At 40.4% G+C, this 24,780-nt stretch overlaps 1 protein-coding gene across 2 annotated transcripts in view; it reads left to right on the top strand.

Annotated features, from left to right (window-relative positions):
• Positions 1-2,982: 2,982 nt before the first annotated feature.
• The window catches only part of CDH7 (cadherin 7), a 122,697-nt gene continuing 100,899 nt past the window's right edge, over positions 2,983-24,780 (top strand). Inside the window, exons 1-2 of one of the 2 annotated variants that reach the window (XM_029225686.1) lie at positions 2,983-3,197; positions 14,874-15,278. In XM_029225686.1, the coding sequence (XP_029081519.1) occupies positions 3,141-3,197; positions 14,874-15,278 (462 nt within the window). In that variant the 5' untranslated portion in view covers positions 2,983-3,140. Of the gene's footprint in view, positions 3,198-14,873; positions 15,279-24,780 lie in introns of those variants that run through there. The other variant, XM_029225693.1, reaches the window with a different exon arrangement.

Genomic DNA, 24,780 nt, shown 5'->3' with positions numbered 1-24,780 from the left:
TAACCACTGCACCACCAGGGAAGTCCATGACTTACATTTGTATTTCATGGAATCTTAAACATTCAGTAGCATCTTGGGATTTATCTAGTACAGTGACTTTTTATTTGTGTTTCTAAGAAAACAAGGTTCTCTAATCAACCAAAAGTTGTAGGAAAAGGATGCAAGAGGGCTTCCCTGGTGGCGCAGTGGTTGGGAGTCCGCCTGCCAATGCAGGGGACACGGGTTCGTGCCCCGGTCCGGGAAGATCCCACATGCCGCGGAGCGGCTGGGCCCGTGAGCCATGGCCGCTGAGCCTGCGTGTTCGGAGCCTGTGCTCCACAATGGGAGAGGCCACAACAGAGAGACGCCCGCGTACCGCAAAAAAAAAAGGATGCAACAGGAGAAAGGATAGAAAAAAACATGTCTTGTCCTTGAACTTGACCACGGTGTAAACTTGAGGAGCAATTCCTTTATTTGTCATTCCTAATGTTGAGCTTCCTCCTAAAAATAAAATACAAACACCATCCAGGGACCTAGAAGGCCCTACAAGACTTGTCCCTTGCCCACCACTCCAACATAACCCCTCTTGATTCTCCCCCTTGTGCTGTGTTCTCTGTTTCTCAAATATACCCAACTCTTTCCTTTGCAAACATTTGTCCTTGTTTATTCTGTCCAGGCCATTTTCCTTCAGAGCTTCTCAAGTCCAACTCATTCTCATCAACATATCTCAGCTTAAGTGCCATTTCCTCAGAGAGAGACCATCCCTGACCTCCCCAAACGAAAGGGTGTCCCTCAGTTACTGTGTGAAGCATCCACTGTTCTTACCCTTGCCTTCTACACTGTACTCTCTAGGTGGAGAAGAACCTTGACCTTCCTCTGTGATGAACAAACCAGAACTAGTATTCTGGTTAACTCACCCCTTCTAGAATCTGTGTCAAGGTTATAGTTTAAGGATATTTTTTAAAAAGGAAGGCAAGTAGCATGGAAACATGTGGTTCAGGATGGAAGCCCAAACTGGTGATCAATATTTATGCAGAGGCACAAGAAAATAAAAAGTTGAGGACAATTTTAGAAACAGTATGACCAAAATATGTTTTAAAAAAAGGTCTCCAATTTTTTCCCTTTCTTATGTGGTGGCCATTGATTAAAACAAGATAATAAATAAATATGGTACAGTACCTGATTCCGGATCATACACCATCTCTTACAGATGAAAGATCCGGGCAGTCAATGAACTGGTTACAAACAGGTCGGTGGGCTCAGATTTGTGTTAATGCTGGATGGGATACAAACATTCACTTCTGTATTCAACGAATATTTGCTAAGGGTTGAACATGTGCTGTGTATTAATCATACTGAATATCAATCTTTGCCTTCCTGAAGCGTTTGGTCCAGAACAATTATAAGGATAGGTCCCATCCCAGAAGCAAATTCATTAGATGAAGGAAGACAGATGTATGTAAGGCCACCAGAAAAATGTAAAGTTCTAGATTGTGTAATATTAGCTGGAATAATTGAGGATTTTCACAGAGAAAATCCTGTCAAAGTCCTCAAAGATGAAGCCAAGGTTTAATGTCTTGCTACCCGAAGAATGATGATGGTGCTGAAAGAGAAATACATACTGGGAAATCCAAGGCGGTACCTATGCAGAGATAGAGGTCTGTTCTAAACGTACGGAGTTTGGGTGATGGCTGACAGTTGAATGGAAATGGACTGTGAAATGGCCATCCAAGCAGACCTGGAGCTGGAGAGGTTTAGGGCTGGAGATATAACTTTTAAAATGAAGCAACTGTAAGTAAATAGCATAGCATGCGTGGTATCTGGAAATGAATAGAAGCTTTAAAAAGGTTTGCTGTTAGAATTATTAGCATAGAATTCAATTTTAAATACTAACTAGATGAGAGGGAAAATGCAAGCTAAATGGACAGGAGGAGCTGGATTGGGGGGAGGGCAAGTGTGCCCGAGTGAGCAAGAAAGCAGAGGTGCTTACACGGACGAGCCTGTGCCCACATGACCGGTATCTGGAGAATCACTGTTAAGGATGGATGAGAGACGCAGGGCAAGTTCCATTGACAGAATGAGAAAAATGAAAACGAGTGCGCTTGGAAATGATCTATTCAACCTTCCTAACCCCTACGACAGAACATCCATCTCGTCATCAGGCTGAATCAAGCACCAGAGCAAAGGAAAACGAAGCGTGCTCAACTCTACTGGCTGTGGCGCGTCCTAAAAAAAAGACCAGAGCCCCTTCCCCACCTCGCAAGGGTCCTCTCTCCCACCCTGCGCGTAAATCACACGCCTCGGAAGTTTTGCATTAGGGAGCCCAGCAGGGGAGGAAATTGTCTGCAAGTAAAGAAAGTAGAACTAGGGCAGTCCGAGGAGATTGAAAGGGCAAAACTATCACGCAAGAAAACTGTAAGTTCTGATTAGTTTTATGACTTTGCCTTCATGCCTCAGGAGCTCAATTGATCACGGCTTCCGCGACAGGTTCGGGGGGGGGAGGGGAGGTCGCTGGAAAAAATTCCCAAAACTCGCCTCCAGCTCCGCACTGCCGATGCAAATACCTCGCCGAGAGATGGATGGGCTGCTGCCCCTCCTACTTTCACCGCTCCTCTGGATTTTCCTGCGAAGGACTCGGTCTGCACCGAGCTGTCAGGAGGGCGGCGGAGGAGTGAAGCGCGGGGGTGCGCACGCGAGAGTGCGCGCGCGGCGGCGGAGCGGCTTCCTTGCAGAGAGCCCTCACTCGGGCTCCGGGAGGTGCTGGAGTCTCAGCAGCTCGCGGGTCCTGCCACGCACGGCGCTGTCTGCAGGCGCCCGCCGCCGACCACCCGCCCCTCCTCCGCTCCCGCCCACCTGGCCCGGCCCCGGCGCGCCCTCTCCATCTCTCCTGCGCCCGCCCACTCGCCCTCTCGCCCTCTCTCCGGACGCGCGCGCCCGCTCGCTCCGGACCTGGCGTCTGAGCCTCCCGGGGCCCGGACAGGGACCCCGCATCCTGCGCCCCGCGTCCCGCGCGGAGGGCTGTGATTGGAACAGGCGCCGGAGCCGGGCCGGCCGCAGCGGGTGCCGAGCGGGCGCCGCGGGTCCGCCCCGTGCGCCCAGCTGCGCGCACTGGGTCCCGAGGCACCCGCGGGCGCCCGGCTGCTGAGCGCGCCCCCTTTCGGATGCCAACGCCCGGGTGGCTGGCGCCGGACGCCGCGGAGAGGGCAGCGAGCCCCCAGGTGAGTTGGGGGTTCGGGGAAGGCGCCGTCGGGCAGAAGCGCGCCCTCGCCGTGCGCCTGGGGAAGCGGGACTCTTCGGCGGGCGGGAGGCGGGCGTGGGGATCCGTGTGGAGTTTCCCTGGCGTCCCCAAGTTACTGCTCGGTGGCCCTGAGCTGCGGCTCCGCCGGGCAGGGCGGGCTGGAGGAGCCTAGGGCGCGGGGCCCGGAAAGCCGGTGCTGATGGACACCAGGTGCAACGCGAGTTGGCGAGTTGAGGGAGAGAGCAGATCGCAGCGTTCTCCAGGTGAAGAGGTGCACGCAATCTGGTCCGCTCTCCTCAAAGAGGAGCACGAGGGACCCTGCTTTGACCTGGGATGGATAGGGGCAAAACTCCGCGCTGGCGGGGCGTCCAGCTTCTGCCGCGGTCTGAGACTGCAAAGGGGTGTGTGCCTGAGCGTGCGGGAGTCCAGCTGACCATCTGCGTAGACTCCGTGTACCTTTCGGAAAGGTGGAGCTCATCTAAGGGTGCTTTGCTTTTTCCTGTAATTAGTATTCTGCTGCTGCCGGGCATCCGCAGGGCTGGCCTCTGCTAGGCATCCTGCCTCCCCTCCGCCCGGCTGTACCCAAGGCGTGCGTCGTTCAAAGGGCGCCCTGCTTCTCTGAATGCTTGGTGGACTTCTTCGTGGGCACACCTGGTCCACGGCTGGTTGCGGGTATTCGGCCTCCCAGCGAGGATGCACGAGGAAGGACCTATTGTCTTTATTGGCTTCACGTTATAGATCGTTAATCTTACGGATTTCTTAGATACAGTTCAGGTGAGTAGAGATTGGCACTGAATTCACCCAGCAGTGGGAAGATGGGAACCTGTGAAGAAACCATCAAGGATTGGGTGTCTCAAGGCTTTGGAGATCTGAAAATTGAACCACGAATATACTTAAAATGCCTTTTACCTTGCAAGAAATATCTTCTCTTTATTGGATCACTTTTTAAGTGAAACATCTTTAAGACTCGCCTTCATAATTCCTGTAATCAGGCAGGTATTCAGATTAGTTTTCACACAAAAGTAGACAAAACTTTATGGGAAAAAATAGAAAAAAGTGTAAGTAACATGTGAACATATGGCTTGAGGTATGTGACAAGTAGGCATTTAAAAAAATCAGGTTAACAGCACAAAAATGTGTATTTTAAGAGTGTAGGGGCAGTAGTAGCCATTGTTTTTAAAAGGAAAGTTTGCATTGATACACTGCCAGCGACATCTAAATAGTTTTAAGTGTGTCTTTATAAAGACAAGTTGGTAGTGAAGAACTGAGGAAGAAAGTAACTGCATTGGAAACCTTTCAGTAACTCACCAAATTTACTTCTTTCCAGAAGAACTGGTTAGATTTTGTTTACAGAAGCTGTTTTCTTGTTACTATATGTAAAAGGCAGTATATTAAGAATCATTTTCTTCATTTTGGGGCTATTTGGGACAGTGTGAATTAAAATGCAAAAGAATTGAGGCAGGTAGTCAAACTGGCAACTTTGTGGAAGTCTGGCTTATATCAGTGTTTAATGTGGAGTAGAGTGGCAGAAGCAATTAGGTAGCAACCAGCCTTAATAGTCTTATCTGGTAAAGCTAGCTGTGAAAGCCTGTCTGTGGAAAGAAAAATAAAACAATCATCAGAGCAGACCATCAACCTGCTAAAAGTCCTTAAGGTTTGCAGCCTTAATAAAAGGGCATTTGTGCACTTAAAACGTGAGATATTGTGATTAAGGGCTGCAGTAGGTCATTAGAATTGTGTTAACAATCAGCTGACAGGCTCACAACTCTTCTTAAGTCCACTTTTACTGATTTAATAGCACAGAGCTTTTCCCTTTCTTATAAAAGGGTAATTGTAAAGCATCTACATTACTGCAGTTTACCCTTGAATTGACTCTAGTTTTCAGTATCCAGTGAAGGCGAGAGGATGGAGAGAATCCTGAGTCGGCCACTGTTCAGCCTTCCTAGATCTAAAAATCCACCCACTGTGTCTCCTAAGGTGTGATTTCTTTATTGGTCTCCCTATCATTCAGCATTTTCGTTTTAGTTTAGTTTAGTTTTGTTTTGTTTAGGGCAAAGCTGATAGAAACTTCGCAGAATGTATACTGATGTGAGGAAGTAAATTTTGTGTCAAGCCCAATACTTTGTCAAATCTTTTAGAAATCTTTTGTAAAGTGCCATAAATTGTTCAGTGTGTGAATTTTTATGCCTCAGTGATTCCCTCCTTCGATTTTATAAGGTTTTGCATTTATTGCCTTAGTAGTTCGTATCACATCATGGTTCTCTCTCACATGCAAAAAGGTTTGTTACTTGATTGGGAGGCTTTAAAGCCTTCTCTTAAATTGGTGGTAGCAGAAACTTCTAAAATAACTAAGGCACCTTTGTTAATTGCAAAGGGATAGTGATGGGAGCTTCTCTCCTTAGCAGGAAGGACTCACTTGCTTCTAAATTGGGTGATAAAGGGGAGCTGAGGACAAGGAAGGCGTGTGATCAGCATCCTGTGTGTGACCATCTCCTCAGCCTCTGACAAGCAGAGCAGATCTAGCTGTAACCCGCAGCACTTGAGTGCCTCCTCTGGGAATCTGCTGGTTCTGCAGAAAGATACCCCTGCAAACATTTCCCCTTGTTCTGCAAGACTCCTCACTGACAAAATTATCAGTGCAAACGAATATGCAGACATGCATGTCCTTACATTCATTTCAGATTATACTCTAGATTTTCATTCTGGTAGAATTTCTTTTTGGCTGTTTTACTAAATGTTTACTGAAACGCGATGCCTTTTATTGAAGTCATGTAAATCTTACCTGGCTCAGTGTAAATGCAAGGGTAAATTAAGAGTGAAGATTGATCCTGCTGAGATATGTTGTAAATGTATGAAGAAACAAGCCCTTTAAATATAATTTTACCATTTAGATATTCTATAAATAGCTCAGAAGGACTGTGCTTTGTCACTTTCTTTTTAATTTACATAGGCTTCTTCTAGTTAATTGTAAACTATTGTTCCTCTTTCTTTTTCATTCCTTTCACCCAGGGCATAGTTGAAAATGATTCTGTAATCCACTTAGAGAAGTTTTCATTCCCTGTCTCATAAGCAGATGCATTTCCAGGACCCCTGCCTGAGTATTCAGGCCAGTTAACCGCAGGAGGTTGTGGCCTGTGGCTGTAATGTTATGTGGCCCAGGGAGCTAATGGGTTTGTTCACAGTTTCTTTACGTGAAAAGTCAAATATCACAGAGGGTCCCCAGCCTCACTAACTAAAATGTAAAGAATTATACCTTTTAAGTACAAAAGAAGAGGGCTGTTTCATCAGCATTAAAATTATCGAAGTTAATGCTAAACTTTAAATGGTATAGAGATGAAACAAATGATAGTATATTTCTGTAGTAAAAGCTGCAGATGGCAATGTTAAATCTAGAATGATTCTAATGGGTACATTAGGAACAGAGAAGCATCTCAAAATATAGGATTTATAGCAACAACTATATTACCGTACAATATGCATTCTTATATCCTAAGATATTTTCCTGAGTTGGTACCCTGTTTCTAAAACAGTCAATGGACTATTATTCAAATTTCACTGGAGGTACTTAACTCCCATAGTGTTACAGCGTAGTAGGAAGTTATTATTATTATTATTGATCGCCAGAGTTGTTTAGAAGGGAAAAGTCACGTTTAAAGTTGGGTACAGCTCACTCTCCATTTTTTGTAACATATAAACATACAATCCTGAGCAAGAGATTCCTTTCCCCCTCTTATTCTTACTCTGTCCTGACCCTTTTGGACGGAACCTGATGGTCTCCTACTTTGAAAGTTCAAACTCATGGTTATTTCAGAAATTTGAGGAAGATCAGATCTACCTTTCTTGGCTTTTGGAGAAGACGATAAATTCTAAAGGTCATAAATTAGAAAGATCTTCATTATCAGAATGAGAAATATTTAACAAACACCTTAAATGATCTTTGCAACCAGTCATGCCCAGTCCTATCAGTAACTAGCTGTGTGACCTTGGGCATTTCAGTAGGATTCTGCAGAATTTGGTTTTGTTAGTCAAGAAAGAAAAGACTGCCTTAGGTTTTTCTAATGCCCATTCCAGTTTTGTGGTCCTTGAGGAATCTTCAAACGTCAGTAGCAGTGGGTTTGGGGGCTTCTTTCTTTCTTTCTCCCCCCCCCGCCCCCCGCAACATAAACACTCAGAAGAACCAAGCGATTACTTTTCTTCAGCACTAAAGTGACTGTGCTCTCTCTCCATCCCATAGACATCATCTCTAGAAGCTCTCTGTTTGTGTGTGACAGTTACAACTAAAGTGTGGCCATAGCTCTTGAAATGCTCCTTATCCTGGATTCCTTTCTCTCTGTTGTAACCTCATGGCATCTGCTCATTCATGAATGGGAGATTAGAACAGATCATTTTCCCCCTTTGTATTCCCCAAAATGTGTTAAGTGGGTCTGCTTTAAAAATAAGTAAAACTAACAATGAACAAGTATTATCCTTTTTACAAAGCAGACTACTCTAACTTTGTGTATAGAGATAAATCACAGTGAGGACCTCGGTGGTGACAGGTAGCTGCTGTCCTGGGGAAGGTAAGGGCAAATGAAGGTCTTTAATGAAGACATTAAATCAGGAGGCATCCTCTCTGTTGAATTTAAATAATGCCATTAAATACCCAAGGAGCATCCCCAAAAGAACAGACTGCTTTTGCCAGACTATACAAAAGAACTAGTTTATAGAAGGTTGTTCTAAAAGCCGTGGTGATGTCGTCATAGTGCCCTCTGACCACTGCTGTGAAGTGGTATCATTTCCACTTTTAAACATGCATGTTGTTCACTCTTCGTAAGGATTCCTTAAAAATATGTTGCTTGTCAAAATGTAGTTCAACTTTAAGGCAGACTTGGAGATGACAGTTTCCTCCCAGCAGGCCCACAGCAAGATTTTGTTTTCCATTTTGTTATTGTTAACCACTGCGATTTCTTGTACTACTATGTTTTATAGACCAGCGAGCAAAACGTCTAGGGGAATAACAGTTATGTTCTAGAGATGTATGGCAGTTATCCATTGTGGATTTTTCTGATTCTCATGGAGTGTTTCACTGGCAGTCCTCAAATGTCATTCTTACAATTGTTTTCATAGCAGGTGCAAATTACCGAATTTATTTTGAGACTGTTGTGTTCCACATAATTGTGAACTAGACCCATTTTTCACCGAGAGGTAGAATGTCTTCCAGTCGTCTTTAGATTACCAGTAGGTAATATACTATGTGTTAGCATGGTATGCAGTTAAGTATATTTCAAAATGGTTTCAGAAGACTTGTGTCTGATGCAACTCCAGACACGCAGAGCTTGAGCATCTGTTCCTTGCCTGTAATTTAGAGAAATTGATGGTATAAAGTCTTTAACTTAGGTAAGCCACTGTTTATTTATATTGCACTGCAAAGAGCACTTCCAGTTAGACTAAGTGCTGCAAAACCTAAAGTAGTAATATGTTTCCTTTTAATATAATTGATAGTCATATTTTATAGCTCAGATTAATTCTAGAAGGCAGATAGCTCTGTGTGCCTTTTAAAAAAGCAGTTTAGCAAGTATAAATTAGTTGGTAATTAGGCATGTGCTTATGCTACTCTCATGGTTGTATGTTAATGTGAGTGGCTGAACAGGTTACATTTTAGGCTGCTTGTCATGTTTTTAGCAGGTTGCCTTGAATTTGGACGGAACAGGCGCTGGCAGATTGGCCCTTTTGCTGATTCACGGTTGGTATGCTAATGCATGAAAACACATTGTTTGTTATTAAGGGATTTTTAGTCACTGTTTTTCACTCTGAACAAACATTTGATTAAGAGCGTGATGGTCACTTGATCTGATTTTTGAAAGTAGTTTCCCAGAGGTGTTAAGTGGAGCAGAAAATCCAAGAAAATTTTATGATCATGAATCCGTTTGGGTAAAATGGTATTAGCTAGTAAGGTTAAGTGAATAATAAACTATCTACTTGGAAATAATTCTTTGGCACTTAGCTGAACAAAAATAATTGGAACAAAAAGGTAGCATGATAAAGTGATTTCAGGTCAACAAATTATGTTGACTTAGTAAATACTGCTTGATTGATGCTCACCCCTCTCTCTTTTTTTTTTTCCCTTTTTGCTCCAATCTGTTGAAGATTTCCTTTGTGAAGTTCCCTTTTGCATTCTTCCGACTAAGGTGTTTTGTGCTGATCACAGTATTTTTTTAAATGTATATTAACTCTTTTATTTGTCACAACCAATCCCATTACGTATATGTAGTAGTATTATCGCCTGGGTATTTTAACGTCTTTATTGGAGTATAATTGCTTTACAATGGTGTGTTAGTTTCTGCCGTATAACAAAGTGAATCAGCTACACATATACATACATCCCCTCCCTCTTGCGCCTGGATTACAGTATTACTTTTGGTGATTTTCATGTATTTTTGGTTTGGCAAAAAAACAAAAACCTAACTAATGTTATAAATTTTTAAAGTTATAAATTTTAGCTTTAAAATATCAGAGCAGGAAAAAAAATAGTTTTAAATCTAACCCAGATTTTTTTAGATTTTAGATTAATTACCAGACCCGAAGCGGTCACCAGTGTTCTTTCAAACATCTGTGGTTGGCCTCTGTTCAGTTCTTCTCTCCTCAGATATAACCTATTCCTGTTGTTTTTGTCCTCAAAGTTATAATGGTACCCATTTGTAACTGTCCAGAAGTTGACACAGATCTGTAGAAGTTACTTAACTGTATACCAACACATTATTTTTCTGCGCTGTCTTTTTTTTCCGAGCTGGTAATGGTGACCAGGTAAGCAATTGCGACCTCCAGAGGGCCACTCTCCTAAGCTTTCCCACAGGAGACATGACACATGACACAGCTTGGGCGCAGAGGTCTCTGCTGGCTTCTGATGTGACTTTCCCCTGGTTAACGCCTATATATGAAACTCAGGTAGGAGAGGAGGCGGAAGAAAGGGAGAAGATGAACAGTGTGGAAGTCTGAGAAGGAAGGGTGCCGGTTTCTGCTTTGGGGCACAGATTCGTGAGGCAATGTTTAACCCATTGCGAGAAAAGTCAACAGTTGTGATTGGTTGGGTGCTGTTTTCATTTATGTGGCAAAAATGTTACTGTGGTGCCTTTAGACATGTTGACATTTGTGTGAAGATGGGAAGCCTATTTGGTGAGGTTATGCGACAGGAAATCTCAAGTTCAAGTCTTGATTATTTCTGTTGATGACCACAAATAACTGAAGGTTTTTCATGATGCTTCAGGGCCTTTCATTTCTTTCATGATATCCGAACCTGGACAGGATGAGCTGGGTTGAACTGCTGTACTGGCCTTTACCTTGAAAACTAGATCTGACCGGAAAGCAAGGCAAGGATTTGGGGACACCTGACCCTTGACCACACAGCTTCCCCCTGCTGTTATGAGGTGTATATTCCTGGCAGAGTTCGTAGCTACCAAAAATGTTGATGTGCGTCTTATGAAACTCCCGGCTCAGATCACACTCATTCACGCATGATTTTCACGCATGATTTTCTGATTTTACAAGCACACTGCACGGAGGGTATTCTGCCTCATGAAAGAGAATTTCATCCTCCAATGTACACAAAGCCAGTTAAAGTATCCTTGTACGCTCTTGTAGACCTTCAAGAAAGTTAAAGGAAATTTGCCTCAGGAGCCTGGCAAATACTTCAAATCCTGCAGAGAAATATAATGGAATTGTTCTCAAAGTGATTGTGACTTATAAACATGGTAGAGTAACCAAGGAGTTTATATATTGACTTATTATATGGTTAAGTTTTCATATTAAAAAAATGAGGGTGATTATAATGAAAAGAAACATTCTGTAAATATTTTCTGAATGTCAATTACAATGCCGACTTCTGTTCGAGATACTGGGATCCAGAGATGGGGCAAACATCCCTGTTCATCAAGGTTTATATTAATTCTAACTGCTTTTGAAGGCCCTGATTTAAGTAAGGAGGTACAGAAGTCTCAGGCATCTTTCCTTCGCAGATATTATCATCTCAGTGACTCAAGTGACCCATGGCATTTTTGTTCTTTCTTTTTTTTTTAATTTATTTTATTTATTTTTATTTTTGGCTGTGTTGGGTCTTTGTTGCTGTGTGTGGGCTTTTCTCTAGTTGCGGCGAGCGGGGCCTACTCTTTTGCGGTCAGTGGGCTTCTCATTGCGGTGGCTTCTCTTGTTGCGGAGCACGGGCTCTAGGTGCACAGGCTTCAGTAGTTGTGGCTCATGGGCTCTAGAGCGCAGGCTCAGTAGCTGTGGCCCACGGGCTTAGTTGCTCCGTGGCATGTGGGATCTTCCCCGACCAGGGCTTGAACCTGTGTCCCCTGCATTTTCTATCACTCCGTTCTTTTATATGTTCTAGCTAGTTCCGTAACTCCACAATCTTGTATGGAAGAGAAATAATCAGGAGGCAAGAAGAGTAATTTAAAGCATCTCACATTAAAATTCATGCTAAGTTTCATAAATACACAAAATGCTTCTTTTACGTTCATATGGCTTTCTTTAATCTCTCTACCCTTTAATTATTAACAATGTGTACTTTTTCACAACTGAAAAAGAAAAGGCAACAAAAGCAATTCTATATAATTAAGACCTGTAACAAAAAAAACTTTGTAAGATAGTTGAGCTCCCACATTTTGCAAATGTGGAACATAAAATCCCGGAGGGATCCAAGATCATTACAGCAAATGATGGAGGGTCTGGTGACCCTATTCCCAGTCCAGATTGTATTTCTTATCAGTGAACATCCTGAGTGAACTCAAATAGATTTCTCCAATACTGATACCAATCTTTGATTTATAATAATAACAGAGGACATGGCTTTGGGAAAGAAAATATTGCGTTCTTGTCTTAAGAAAGTTTTTTGTTGTCATTGTTTGTATCCATCTAGATGCTTTGTTTTACGATCTGCCTAGTTCTCTGGCACCGACCAGAACTATCAAGAATGTTTTCATTCAGTGTTAAGAATTTTTTGAAACATTTTACTATAGATTACATTCTGAAAACTAACATCACTTCACAAACTAACTTTAATTTTAACATAACTAGTTTCAAACTTAAAAAGTCACAGACTTCCCAGTGGTTCAGACTCTGCGCTTCCACTGAAGGTGGCCCTGGTCGGGGAACTAAGATCCTGCACGCTGCGGGGTACGGCGCAAAAAAAAAAAAAAAAAATCACCATATATATATATATATATATATATATATATATATAGTGCTTTTAGTTGTGCCAGGCGCCATCCTTAGCTTTTTATGATCTGCTTATTTAATCCTATGAATTAGATCAAATTATTAACATTTTCATTTTATAAGTGGGAGGCTTGAGGATTCATCTCTGGAACTTGTCAGAATTTAAAAATCTTGTCCAAGATCACATAGCTAAGACATGACAGTCTCAGAATTTGAATCTTTGTCTGAGGCATATGCCCGCAGACTTGGCCAGTGTTTAATTATAACAACTCCCCAAATCGAGAATTCCCAAAAGTTCATTTGCTATTTAGTTTTTTAGAGGTTGGGTACATTTTCACACTGAAACAATGTTATCAAGTCCCCTTAATCCATAGAGTAGGCTAAATAACATCATTTGGCCATAGCACATTTAAAAACATTTTGTCTTAGGGACCAAAGCATTTATGGCCTTGTTTTTATGAGAAAATTCATTGTCTCTTGAGGAAGGAGTGTGGTGAAACTGGAAGTGTTCTTTGGCTGAAGGGGTCTTGTGCTGGTCTCAATCCCGTCACCACAACCCTAACCCACCCATCCCCCATCCCCAGGAACCTGGTTTGTGAAGGGGACCCCGTGCCCATCCCTGTGCTTCCTCCTAAAGGCCACTTACCACGAGTACCTTGGTCCTGATTCCCAGTCATAACAGACAAATCCCTACACCAGTGCACATTTCCTAGGTTAAGTATCTACTTGACTTCTTTAACTACAGGTAAACTGAGACAGGTAACTTGTCTCTTAGGTGGGTTAGCTCAGACCAACCTACAACGAACTTCCAACCTAACTGAGGGGCCTCCAATGGAATATCAGTCGATGACCCCAAGTTACGTCTTGCTTATAATTCTAAGGGTAGAACACCTCGCCCTTCTAGAGTGATTTCTAAATGGACCAAATTCATTTTTGATCATCAGAGGGGAGATCTGGATTCTAGGAGACGGTGTTCAGTGCACAGACTGCAGTTAATATGCTCCAGTAATAGTTTATCCTTTCTGGGGGTTCTCAGAGCACATCAGTTAGCTTTACGTGGGTTATTCTGGAATGTCCTTTGGAATTTCACAGCTTTACAGAGGTATCTTTAACAGGAATATGTTCATTTGGATAGAACTCAGAGTACGTGCAACCTGTTTCTTCCAGTTGTGTGGACTATTTTAACATGTTTAGTACATTTCACCTTTCTTGTACTATATATGGCATTTTCCATAAGCAATTTGACTGTCAGAAATCATTTCACGAGTAGCAGACATTGCTGTTACAGGAGAGAAGGTAGAAGGATGGAAAAGTTGGCATAAAGATAGTGTATTTTCTGCATGATCAGGAGCTATTGTGTGGCTTCATATTCTTAAAACTATTTTTCTCCTGTTCCTCAAAAAAAAGTGTTAATCCTTCGCCTTAATTATCCCATTGTTGATTTATTTATAGGTTGTCAAATGAATTCATAAACCAACGTGCAGTGCAGTGATTTAAGTGAACACTGTCATACGTCTTCATTCCTCTGTGTTTTGGGGTGTATTGGGAAGTTGGTTTTGTAAACTGATTGTATATCTCTTGCATAATCAGAATTCTGTAACTGAAAAAACTAGACTTTAGGGTAAAAGATTTTCTCTGTGCTGCTGCTAAGGCCCCTCCTGGGTGCATAGAACTATGAATCAGGCTTACAAATAGAGTCTTCTCAGCCCTCTGATGATCAATATAATTCAACCCCATCCATGTTGATGGAGAAAGACCCTACTATGTACAAGCCATGCTGCAAGAGGTTCAATAAATATTTGTAAAGTAGCAAATAACTGCAGTGCAATAGAATAACGGAACATGCTACACAGCACACATGACAATAAGCTTGAAGGGTAGAAACTGGAAACCACTGAGCTTTTCAGCTGATCACAATCAAATCAGAACACGTCCAAACAGCTGGTGTCCTGTGACTCAGAATCAATCAACCGGTTTTGAAGCACCTCATACCTCTTTATTTCTCTTTACGGTTTTACAGAAGAGATTTAAGCCAGCATCTGTCCTTTCCATTTGGTTAAACCCCTGCTCTGAGCTGCTTGGCTTTCATATTCTAATACCAGCGAATGAAACTGACTATAATAAAAAAGAAAAATAACCGCCAGCATTAAAGTGATTTTTTTAACTGATGTGTTGCTCCATTTGTATTAAATCATATGCTCGAAGTTAGGATGCACTAGAAGAGCCACGAAATGTTAAGGTTGTATTATGGAATCAGGATAATTCTGCACCAGCAGTATTTATGTCATTTATGAATATGGCAACAGTTTGTGCAATTTTATATCTATGTTTATGATTCATATTTTAATGATGATACAAATGATGATATATTGGGAAGATCAAGAGTAAGTTAGTAAATGAAAGGAAATTAAAAGTTACCGTGTGTTTCGGTTTCTGACACCAGCTCTTCTCTTTGTTCTGGTAGGTACCTATTACACCATTCTTTGGCGAAGGTTATTCAGCAGTTGTGACCTCTCCCAACCGGACACTCTACAAATTATTATCTCTGGACTCCCAGTTGACACCCTGCCGGAGGCAAGAGCTACTAAGCCAACTGGAACTGTGCCTTTTCTCTTGTCAAGGTTTTTTTCTTACACAGGAAAAAGAAAGAAAAAAAAAGATGAAGTTGGGCAAAGTGGAGTTCTGCCATTCTCTGCAGCTAATAGCTCTTTTCCTGTGTTTTTCTGGGATGAGTCAAGCAGAACTCTCAAGGTCCAGATCAAAGCCCTATTTCCAATCAGGGAGGTCCCGGACCAAGCGCAGCTGGGTGTGGAATCAGTTCTTTGTGCTGGAGGAGTACATGGGTTCAGACCCCCTCTATGTAGGAAAGGTAGGGCGTTTGGCCTTTCGAAGTCACAAGTGATTGTTGTGAATGTGTATGGTTGAATGGAGAACTGCTAATTTTTGCTTTGGGGATGGAAAACACGAACTATTGCGAGGTTTTTGGCATTCATTAGCCACGCTGAAACTGTAATCCAGGTGTTATTCATCCCGTGTAGCCACAATTTAGGGAGTGATGCCTTGTTCCTAGGAACAGGTGAGGATCCTACAGATGCCTAGTTTACCATGATTGTGGCATGTTAGTAAAGCTGTCATTTCGAAGATAAGAGCAAGAATATTCACTAATAATTGAAGAGTAGTGGGTTCTTCCAGCCAGTTGCTTTTTGAGCTTCTTTCTGGGGGTTACTAGTTGAATAATGCTCATACTAACTTATGCTTATATATCCTTTTCTGATACTTGCAGTTAAAAATTGCGAAGTGTAATTACTGTGCCTGTTGCTTCTAAATCACGAGCAGTTCAAACCTACATTTCTTAGTGGTAGTCTTGTTTTAATGGATTTTTAAAATTTGCTTTTTAAAATTACATTTTGGTTAAAAATGAATATGAACAGAAGTCCATGAGAAGTGATATTAGACCAACAGTGGGCAGTTTGGGGTGTATTTATTTGGCGGCCAATTGGTAGCCAGATGGAGATTTTTTTTTTTCACAGCTTCTTTCTGGTTGTGTATCTGGGCAGGGGCTTCCTTTTGAACTGAAGGATGCTTCAGGGGGTGTGGCCTTTTCCCCGACCATCCTGGTACTGTGTTCCCACTTTGTAGTCTGTTGCAGGTTTGATTATTTTCATGTCTGTGAAGATTTCCTGAGCTTTTTCAACTCGGTTCTGCGCACTGGTGGAGGGTTTCTAAGTGGAGTGTGTTGGCGAGACATGTATACACCTGCATTTATGCTTTTCACTGTCAGTTTTATGCATCTATTCCTGATAAAGTGAAGCACAGCAAACAGGAATTTTTCCCTGAGTATATTTTCAACTGTGAATGGTTGAGGAAGAATCTTTGCAATTTATTCCATGGGTCATCGTTTCATTTGAATAGACCTTAGGTAAGGGTGAAAAATCTATTTTTCTTGATAGGTATCTACATAAGTCAAGGTAATCTTTATTATATATATGCTTGTTTTCCTTTGAAGGCCTCTATATTGTACAAATACTGATACTGTGTTGTAAACAAAAGGATTTGAATACATTAAAGTTTTCTGGGGGTGTGGATTAGGAATTCTTTTAGCCTGGTCGTAGTATTTTTCTGCCCTAAGAAAGGATGTACACAATTGTTTTTTTGGTGCATGTATATATTTCTTTTCATAGCCATTCTACTGTTATCAGTAGCACCGTCATTTATACTTTACATGTATTAAATCTCTCCATCTCTCTCGTTTTCTTGTAAATCAAGTGAAAGCAGTAACCTTATGCAATGTTAGTGACTAAGAATCTAGCTTAGAATTTCATTCATTTTTAATGAAAATTTGAGAAATTCATCAAACTTTTTTCAGTGGACAGGTCTTTAATAATTCAACTACTTCATAAGGATCTGTAGTTATTAGGTGAAATCACGCTTTTGTACAAGTGTCCAATTTTCTAAACACGACTAAAATACTTCCATTAATTTGGTTTAAATGGAGTTGCTTGGGTGAGGTTGACATTTTGAAATCAGTGTAATTTAAAATTAAAAAAAAAACCCTTATTTTAAATTTTGTACCCTTCACCATAACAATTTAAAATGCTTATATCGAAATAATCCCTGTAAGTCAGTTTAAAGTTATGAATGCATGTCTCTAGGTTACTTAAATTCCAAATGCACGTGAACGTACTGGGCTATGTGCTGTTGTTATTTTTCTAAGAGAAGTTGTGTGGTTTCTTGATTAGGTAGCACATATTCTGTGCCTCCTTTTCAATTAATCAGAGACAATCGTTTAGCAGATTTTATGTGGCAGGAAACAAGTTTGTGCTTATCTCTTGAATGCTGTATATGAGGAGTTCAATACTGTCCTTCACAGTAAAATGTTCAGGATGGAAATAGGTTTTTTTTTTTTCCGTACGCGGGCCTCTCACTGTTGTGGCCTCTCCCGTTGCAGAGCACAGGCTCCGGACGCACAGGCTCAGCAGCCATGGCTCACGGGCCCAGCCGCTCCGCGGCATGTGGGATCTTCCCGGACCGGGGCACGAACCTGCGTCCCCTGCATCGGCAGGCAGACTCCCAACCACTGCGCCACCAGGGAAGCCCAGGATGGAAATAGGTTTCAAAAAACTCTGAATTGATTAAAGTACAGAAAAGGGACAATAAAATAATTTGAGATGGAAACAGAATTTATAGAGCAGACTAATGAAAGGCTTTAAAAGGAGAGATTTACATTCGCTTGAGGAAAGGTGGCTGAGAACGTGAATCCTTTAGGTTGTTTGAGATGATGAGTCTTTTTTAGGTTGGTGGTCTGAATAGGCAGAGTTATAGGAATAATTTTGACTTCAGTCCAGTTTTGATCACTTGGGTATGTACAATAGATATAGCTTCCTTTTTTTACCTTGAGGGAGGTAATGGCTATGACCAGAAGTTTTTACAGGACTGAGAGAACAGAAAATTCTAGATGAAGAGTGGAAGAATGGATAAGCAGATAAGCAAGGGAAGAAAAGAAGGAACCTAATCCTTACTTTTCACAGATGCATATTTAACCTATGCTGGTTAGATGGCTACACTCTGAGTCTTCCTGACAAAACATAGCTATTTGGGTAATTTGGAAAATATAAATGATGACCTTGGTAAACTTGATGGCTTTATTTAATCACATAATGGATACATACAGTGTGCGTCAAATTGACTTCAGTTTTATTGCTGACTCAGGCATTTCCTACTAGTTGTATGATTTTGGTTAAGTTGCCTATTACTAAACTGTAGCTTCCTCATCTTTAAAATGGGAATAATGATGTCTATAATTCGTGTTTTTACTGAGAAATAATGAGATAAAAATATTTGGAACATACGTTAATCTAGACATCATGATATTTATTTCACTACCTTTTAATTATAAATTAACTGGGTTGTGAATAATCTATTGTGTTGTGTCCAGTGTTATATTTGTGATCCTTCAGATGAAAGTAGACATTATTTTAAACTTAATGCAGTTTATTAGAGGAGCGGTCTGTGTTGGATGTGAATGGAAATACAGCTTGTCTTTATATTTGTATAGGATAAGACTATGGCAAAAATATGGTTAGTGGGTAAATGATTCAGTCCTTAAACACAAGGACTTAAATGTCAGAGAAATCATGTCTAAACGGGTATTTTTTAGCCTTCAAATTTGGAGACCATATGAATGGCTGATGCCCAACAAGTTCAGTTAAATTATTCTACACTTAAATAAAATTTGGTGTTTTAGACATTGAGGATAGAGAGGTCCCAAGATAGCTTATGACCTTATTATTTTAGCCAATTTACTGAGTTTGTTTAACGTGATAACTCAAGACCAAAGTAGAACAGTCTGTTGGAAAGGGCCAGGAGTGCTCCTAGAACCCTCACCAAGAGGCCTGCAGGGCACAGACCTCGGTCTAGGTTAGGATCGGAGCTTTATCATTAGCACCCCATCATTTTCTTGTGATACGAGTTGAAAAACTGCTGCGTCTAAATATGTTGACATAAGGAAGGTGTCATTAGTCATTACTCTGATGGAGCTCTTTTTTTTGTTTGAGGTGTAATTGACATTATTTTCAGGTGTACAACATAATGATTTGATATTTGTGTAAATTGAGAAATGATGACCACGATAAGTCTTAGTTTACATCTGTCACTACATAGTTACAAATTTTTTTCTTGTGTTGAGAACTTTTAAGATCCACTCTCCTAGCAACTTTCTCAAATGTGCAGTATGATATATTTAACTAGAGTCGTCGTGCTGTATGGAGCTCTGTTTTAAAGAATAATAGTGCACCTTTCCTTAAAAGTATTTCTTAGTTGCTGTCGTACCTGTTTTCTTGTCCCTCTACAGGGGCAATGAAGTGGGGAGGCCATCCTTTTCTCCCTGTGACTTTGTATCACCCTGACCTGGCTCTCGAAGTGCATAGGAAATAGCAGTTTCCAGCCATCTGATTGCATCACACTGTACTTTTGCAGTCCAGTCTTTTCCTCACCTTGGCATTTCTCACTTAATGTACCCTAACCGTCTGACAAAAAATTTTGTCTACAAAACCACCCAGGCTCAGTTCCAGGTATTAAGTGTTTTTCATTTCTGCTCCCCGTAATGGGCTGCCAGCCGTTTGCTGTGCTCCAGGCCATCACTTGCACTGAAATGTGTGTTTCCTTCCTCTTCCACAGTCTGCTTCTCTAGCTGTTAACATCACTCTTGCCTTTCCTGCTACTCCCCGTTCTTCCCTCCTCATTCAGGGAGAATTTATGCCTATTGCCCTAGTCGAAATCAAAGACAGAGGAATGCAGTATAGAATTCACTCTTCTCTCAATTTCACCTGGCTTGAAAGTGTTGGTGAGCATCTTTGATGCATTTAATTGCACCTCAGCCATATCTCTCACTGAGAGATTCTCTGTCTCCTGATCACCAAAGCTTTGTTCAGTGTTCCAGAAAAGAAATTTTCATCTTGAAAAGAGGTTGCATTAAAAGAATTGGGTTACAAATGAGATTCCTTAGCGGGGCTAATTCATATTAGATACACAAAAAGAAAATAATCCCCAATATTAAGTACTTAGGGAAGAGCATTTATATCATGGTAAAATTTACATTTTATAGATTTCGGGGGAAAAAAAACAGCAAAAGCATCCTCTTAAATATGTAGATTATCTGAAATTGGTTCCAGTCTTAGAGGAAAGCAAATAGTTTGTTCTCCTTGTGTATGCATAGGAAACCCATTTTCATAACATTTTTGTAACCAGAGCGAATTGTGAAGACCCTTGTTTTTATCTTCTTGTTACTTTGCCGGTAGAAATGTGGAACTCCTGGTGGCTTCAAAAGGAATTTGGACATGGATAAGCTCTGTGGGATGCAAATAAGTTCAGACTCTTTTGGCAGCTAATTTTAGCTCTTATAAAACTCCCGTATAACTATCAAGTGGTAAATGCATTTTCTTCACATAAAATCAACAACCCCAAGTCTTTGTATGTTCTTTCAAAACCATAATGAAGATAAAATATATCAGGCTTTGCCACTAAAATGCAGACACCTACCATTAATTCAGTTTAATATAGCTTATTTTCTCTTCAAAGTTATCTTAGGTTAGAAATGAAGGTTGTAGTTAGCTACCAAGTACTTTACATGTGCTACTACGCAACTAAAAGTTGGAGGATAGGGACTTACGGTTATAAACCTAATTATAGTCAAACTAGATAGCCTAGATTGGCTCTATTTTCTGAGTTTGTCTGTGTTGACCAAAATCGTTTAAAAATGCTGTCTTCTTTAATGTGTGTGTTTATACACACTTGTTACCCATTTGGTGATGGTAGAAGCAAAAATCATAAAAGAAAAATTAAATTCAGTCTATACCCGTTGTGTTTTTACATTGTATTTATGTTGAGTTTTTAAGTGCAGAGACAAGATACCAACTGAAAGGATGATATGGGGCCTTTCTATAGTAAATGCACTATAATTTTTTGGTCAGCTTTCTATGCTGTGCTCATTGATACGGAGTCACAGAATCTGCAGCGGTGTCTGTAAGTCACCAAGATAAATGACAGAATTAGATGAGCAGGACAGTCACTGAGCCTTTGCTGGTTTAAGTGTACATAGTTGAGTACTAGAGTGGGAGAAATTTCATCCTAATCATTTTGTCTGATTTACATTGATTATCTGTCATAATGATTGTGATCACTGGAGAGAAACAGTAGTTTGTATAAATGCGCTTAAAATCTTCCGCATGCTGTGCAGCCTATCCTGTGTTTTCTTTCTTCCCCTTCCTTCTCTTCTTCTTCAAATCCTTATTAAATACCTACTCTGTGTTAGGGACTGTGCTAGATAAAAGAGTTTAAAAAAATAAACTCTCCTCTTTCATAACATTCAGTCTGGTTGATAAGCCAAGCAGGTAACCAGATGGCAATGGAGAACAGTCAGTCCTGCAGCTGATCTACAGCTGTGGAGGTGGATAAACCAGAGGCACTAATTCATGGGTCTGTGAACAAACGCTTTCATGAGGATACCTGGAAAACCTCTGTGATTTCATGATCCTTTTATTTAGTCTCCATATCAGAGACCAAAAAAAAAAAAGGTGGGGGGATTATCTTCTTAGAAACTAGGACAGGGGACTTCTCTGGCGGTCCAGTGTTTTAAGACTCCACCCTTCCACTGCAGGGGGAACTGGGATCCCGCATGCCGTGCAGTGTGGCCAAAAAAGCAAAACAAAACAAACAAAAAACCCCAAAAAAAACTCAGTAGGACAGAGTCTTCTAAAACTATTGGGTGCTTTATATAGTGGAAAGCTTTATATAGTGGAAAGATCAGTAAGCAGAAAACCTTGGGTTATACTGGCAATTTCCTCATTATTTTGAGCAATGCTCTAAAACGCAATAAATTACAATCTTCTCACCTGTAAAATAGAGATCACATACGTAAAATTTTAAAACTATTTTGAAATCATTTCAGACGTATCATGCCAGGACCCAGCTTCTCCGAATGCTAACATGGTACATGACTGTACCTATTGTTTAAACTAGGAAATTAACATTGGTATAGTACTCTTTACTCATCGAGCGGTTGTACTCAGAATTTTCTGGTTGTTACAGTAAAGTGGCTTTTCTGGCAGAAGCCAATCCAGTATTACGTCTTGCATATTTCTTGTCTCCTCAAGTCATCTCTTGTCCTTCTTGACTAGTAATTTGGTAGAGTCTCTCACAATCTGGGTTAATTTCATGCTTCTTTCTATTGTAGACGTGTCAGGTGATGTGTCAGTAGTTTGGGCAAGAATTCCACAGAAGTGGTGGTGCACCTTCCTCGCTGCATCTTGTCAGGAAGCACAGGATGTTGCTAGGACTCATTCATACTGATGTTCACTTTGATCACTTGGTCAAGGGGGTATCTGCCACGTTCTTCTGCTGAAAAAACGTCTGAAAGCGTCGAAATCCTGAAGGGAGGTATAAAATTATCTAAGCTGTCGTTATAGATTCGAATAAATAACCGCTGGTTTGAGGGATGTGTATTGAATGATTCATTAAGGTCCACTGTCCATTTTTAGGATGAGGTTGTGGGTTTGTCTGAAACGTGGATGGAATTTAAATCTAAAATGCTGTCAGGTAATATCCATACTTTTATGTAGTAATTGATCTTGTTTCTCAAAAGCACATCAATTTAGGATGTCTCAGACAAATTGATTTTTTTTTTCTTCTGAACCATGCAAGACTGCTCTCTGTAGTCTAGGATTCCAAGAAGATGTCTACTGATCTATACTTAAATAAGCGCTTTCTCCCCCATTGCTTACAAAATATAAAGAACTGTTTTATACTGTACAGTGTGCCACAAATATTTAACCCTCATGATTATAAATAAAACATTGCTTTGGAAAATAATAGGTACCGTCAGAAGTAGCTCAAGAGAATGCAGTCGAATGTCTTACATTTTAATATATTCATAAGAGAGTTGAAGTCTAAATAATGAATAGTATTCTATTTAATGTTTGAAAGATTTAGTAATGAGAATTTCTCTTAATGATTCTTGGTAGAGCCTATAACATTTCTGATTCACAGTCAGTACCGATTAATCTTCAGAAAAGCCTTGTGATTTAGGAAGGAGGAGTTCTTATATTGGAGAGGAGGTAAAAGATACATTTGGAAGTACAATAAGTAGAGGAAGGGGACAGTCATTAGAGATATAATTCAGAAGAGTTAGAAGGCAAATCTGGAAACTAAATTTCTGGAAAAGTGTTAATAAGATGTTTTATGTCTATAAAAATAATTTTTTCTTCAAAGTGTCAGATTTAGTTGCATTATTATCAAGGCCTCTTAACATATGTTTTTGAAACCTTTACCTTTAAAATGGCATATGTTCAAGAGAGGATAGATATATTTACAAGGGCTCTCAAATTATTACATACTACTTCCTAAAATTTAATAAATCTGGAAACTGAACATAGAATAATAGGGCATGATAATGGAGAGATTAAAATGGTATTTAAGCCAGGACACAGAAATATTCGAAATGAACCCTAGAACAGAAATTTCCAGAATAGGGTATGGAAAAATAAACTGTTGAGAGTCTAGAAAGAAAATATTTAGGACTTCAATTAAAAATAATCTCATCTTTAAAAAATTCTAGTTTTTGGTATATGAAATATATAATACACTTAAGGAGTTTTCACTGATAAAAGTACACCTTCAAACAAGTGGGAAGACCATTAGCCCATCCCTGAAGGGGTTAAAGAGATTAGGAGCGTTGGTAGCTGGTTGGCCCTGCACTGCAGTGTAGTACTCTAGTGAGCTGGTGTGGAAAGATGGAGCAAGATAGGCTCAAGCCTCAGCTTAGCTTACTTTTGTACCTCATGGCTTAACATTTCAATATAAGAGAAGGTCTGAACACATTCCAGTAAATAATAGCTAGAGAAAAGGAAATGGTCAGGAAAATACTCATGTTGGCCTCAGCCAGCCTTAGGTCTTCTCAGAACAAAAGCCTGAGGATTATTGTCTCTCCTGTCACCACACCAACAAATAACAGAGTGCCCAAATGATCTGGGGGGAAAAAACCAAGGTAGTATGGGAGGCCATCTACATTTCTAGTTAAGCTAGAATCCTTGTCTTCTGTAAGATAAATGCAGAAGAGTAATTTCTCAAGATGGGGCTGTGTTACAGGAATGGTAATTACAAGAACCAAAATGATAAACATCATTCCAGCAAGTTTTGTGTGTAAACAGTGCACAATTATCTGATAAGAATGCTTCCCTTAGGGTATTTACTTGTCTTCTTAGTTAAAATGCTGACATGTTTTAAGGTATTTAACTGAAAACACACAATCAAGATTTGGACAACACATACATAATGTTCAACAGATGTGAGTTTGAAAGATTTGTGATGATCACTAGTGAAATTAGTCAAACCATACTTAAATTAGATTTTTCTGATTTGTGAGTCATTTAAGGGTCCACACTGAAGCAGAATCTGTGTGGAGAGTGAGAGATTACACATTCTGCACTTGGTTCTTTGAAATGAAGAAGTAAAAGTTGACATTTTCTTTTTCATAATGTATCTGAGAAACTCAGTTCTGTATTTCATACACTCTCTCCTTAACAGTTTGTATAATTTTCTCAGCTGAATCATAACAGCTGAATTTAGGTGGCTAACTCATTTTGCTTATTCAGGAGAAGCAGATACTCGTGAGCTCTAGGCATTGGGATTCAACCTAATTCTATCTAAGAAAAGTGAAGCCATCAATAGTTAAAGATGATTACTGAAGAAACAGATGAGAAATAATCACATGACTGTAGCACATGGAGAGAGCTTATTTGTAATGCTAAAATCATACATGGACTATATAAAGAAACACAGAGCCATGTCTAAAATAAAAGTAACTTGAATTGTCGAGT

Source organism: Monodon monoceros, unplaced genomic scaffold, assembly GCF_005190385.1.
Source record: "Monodon monoceros isolate NGI ecotype Baffin Bay Population unplaced genomic scaffold, NGI_Narwhal_1 Super_Scaffold_1, whole genome shotgun sequence".
Lineage (NCBI taxonomy): Eukaryota > Metazoa > Chordata > Mammalia > Artiodactyla > Monodontidae > Monodon > Monodon monoceros.
This window is presented reverse-complemented; position numbering and strand designations above follow the sequence as displayed.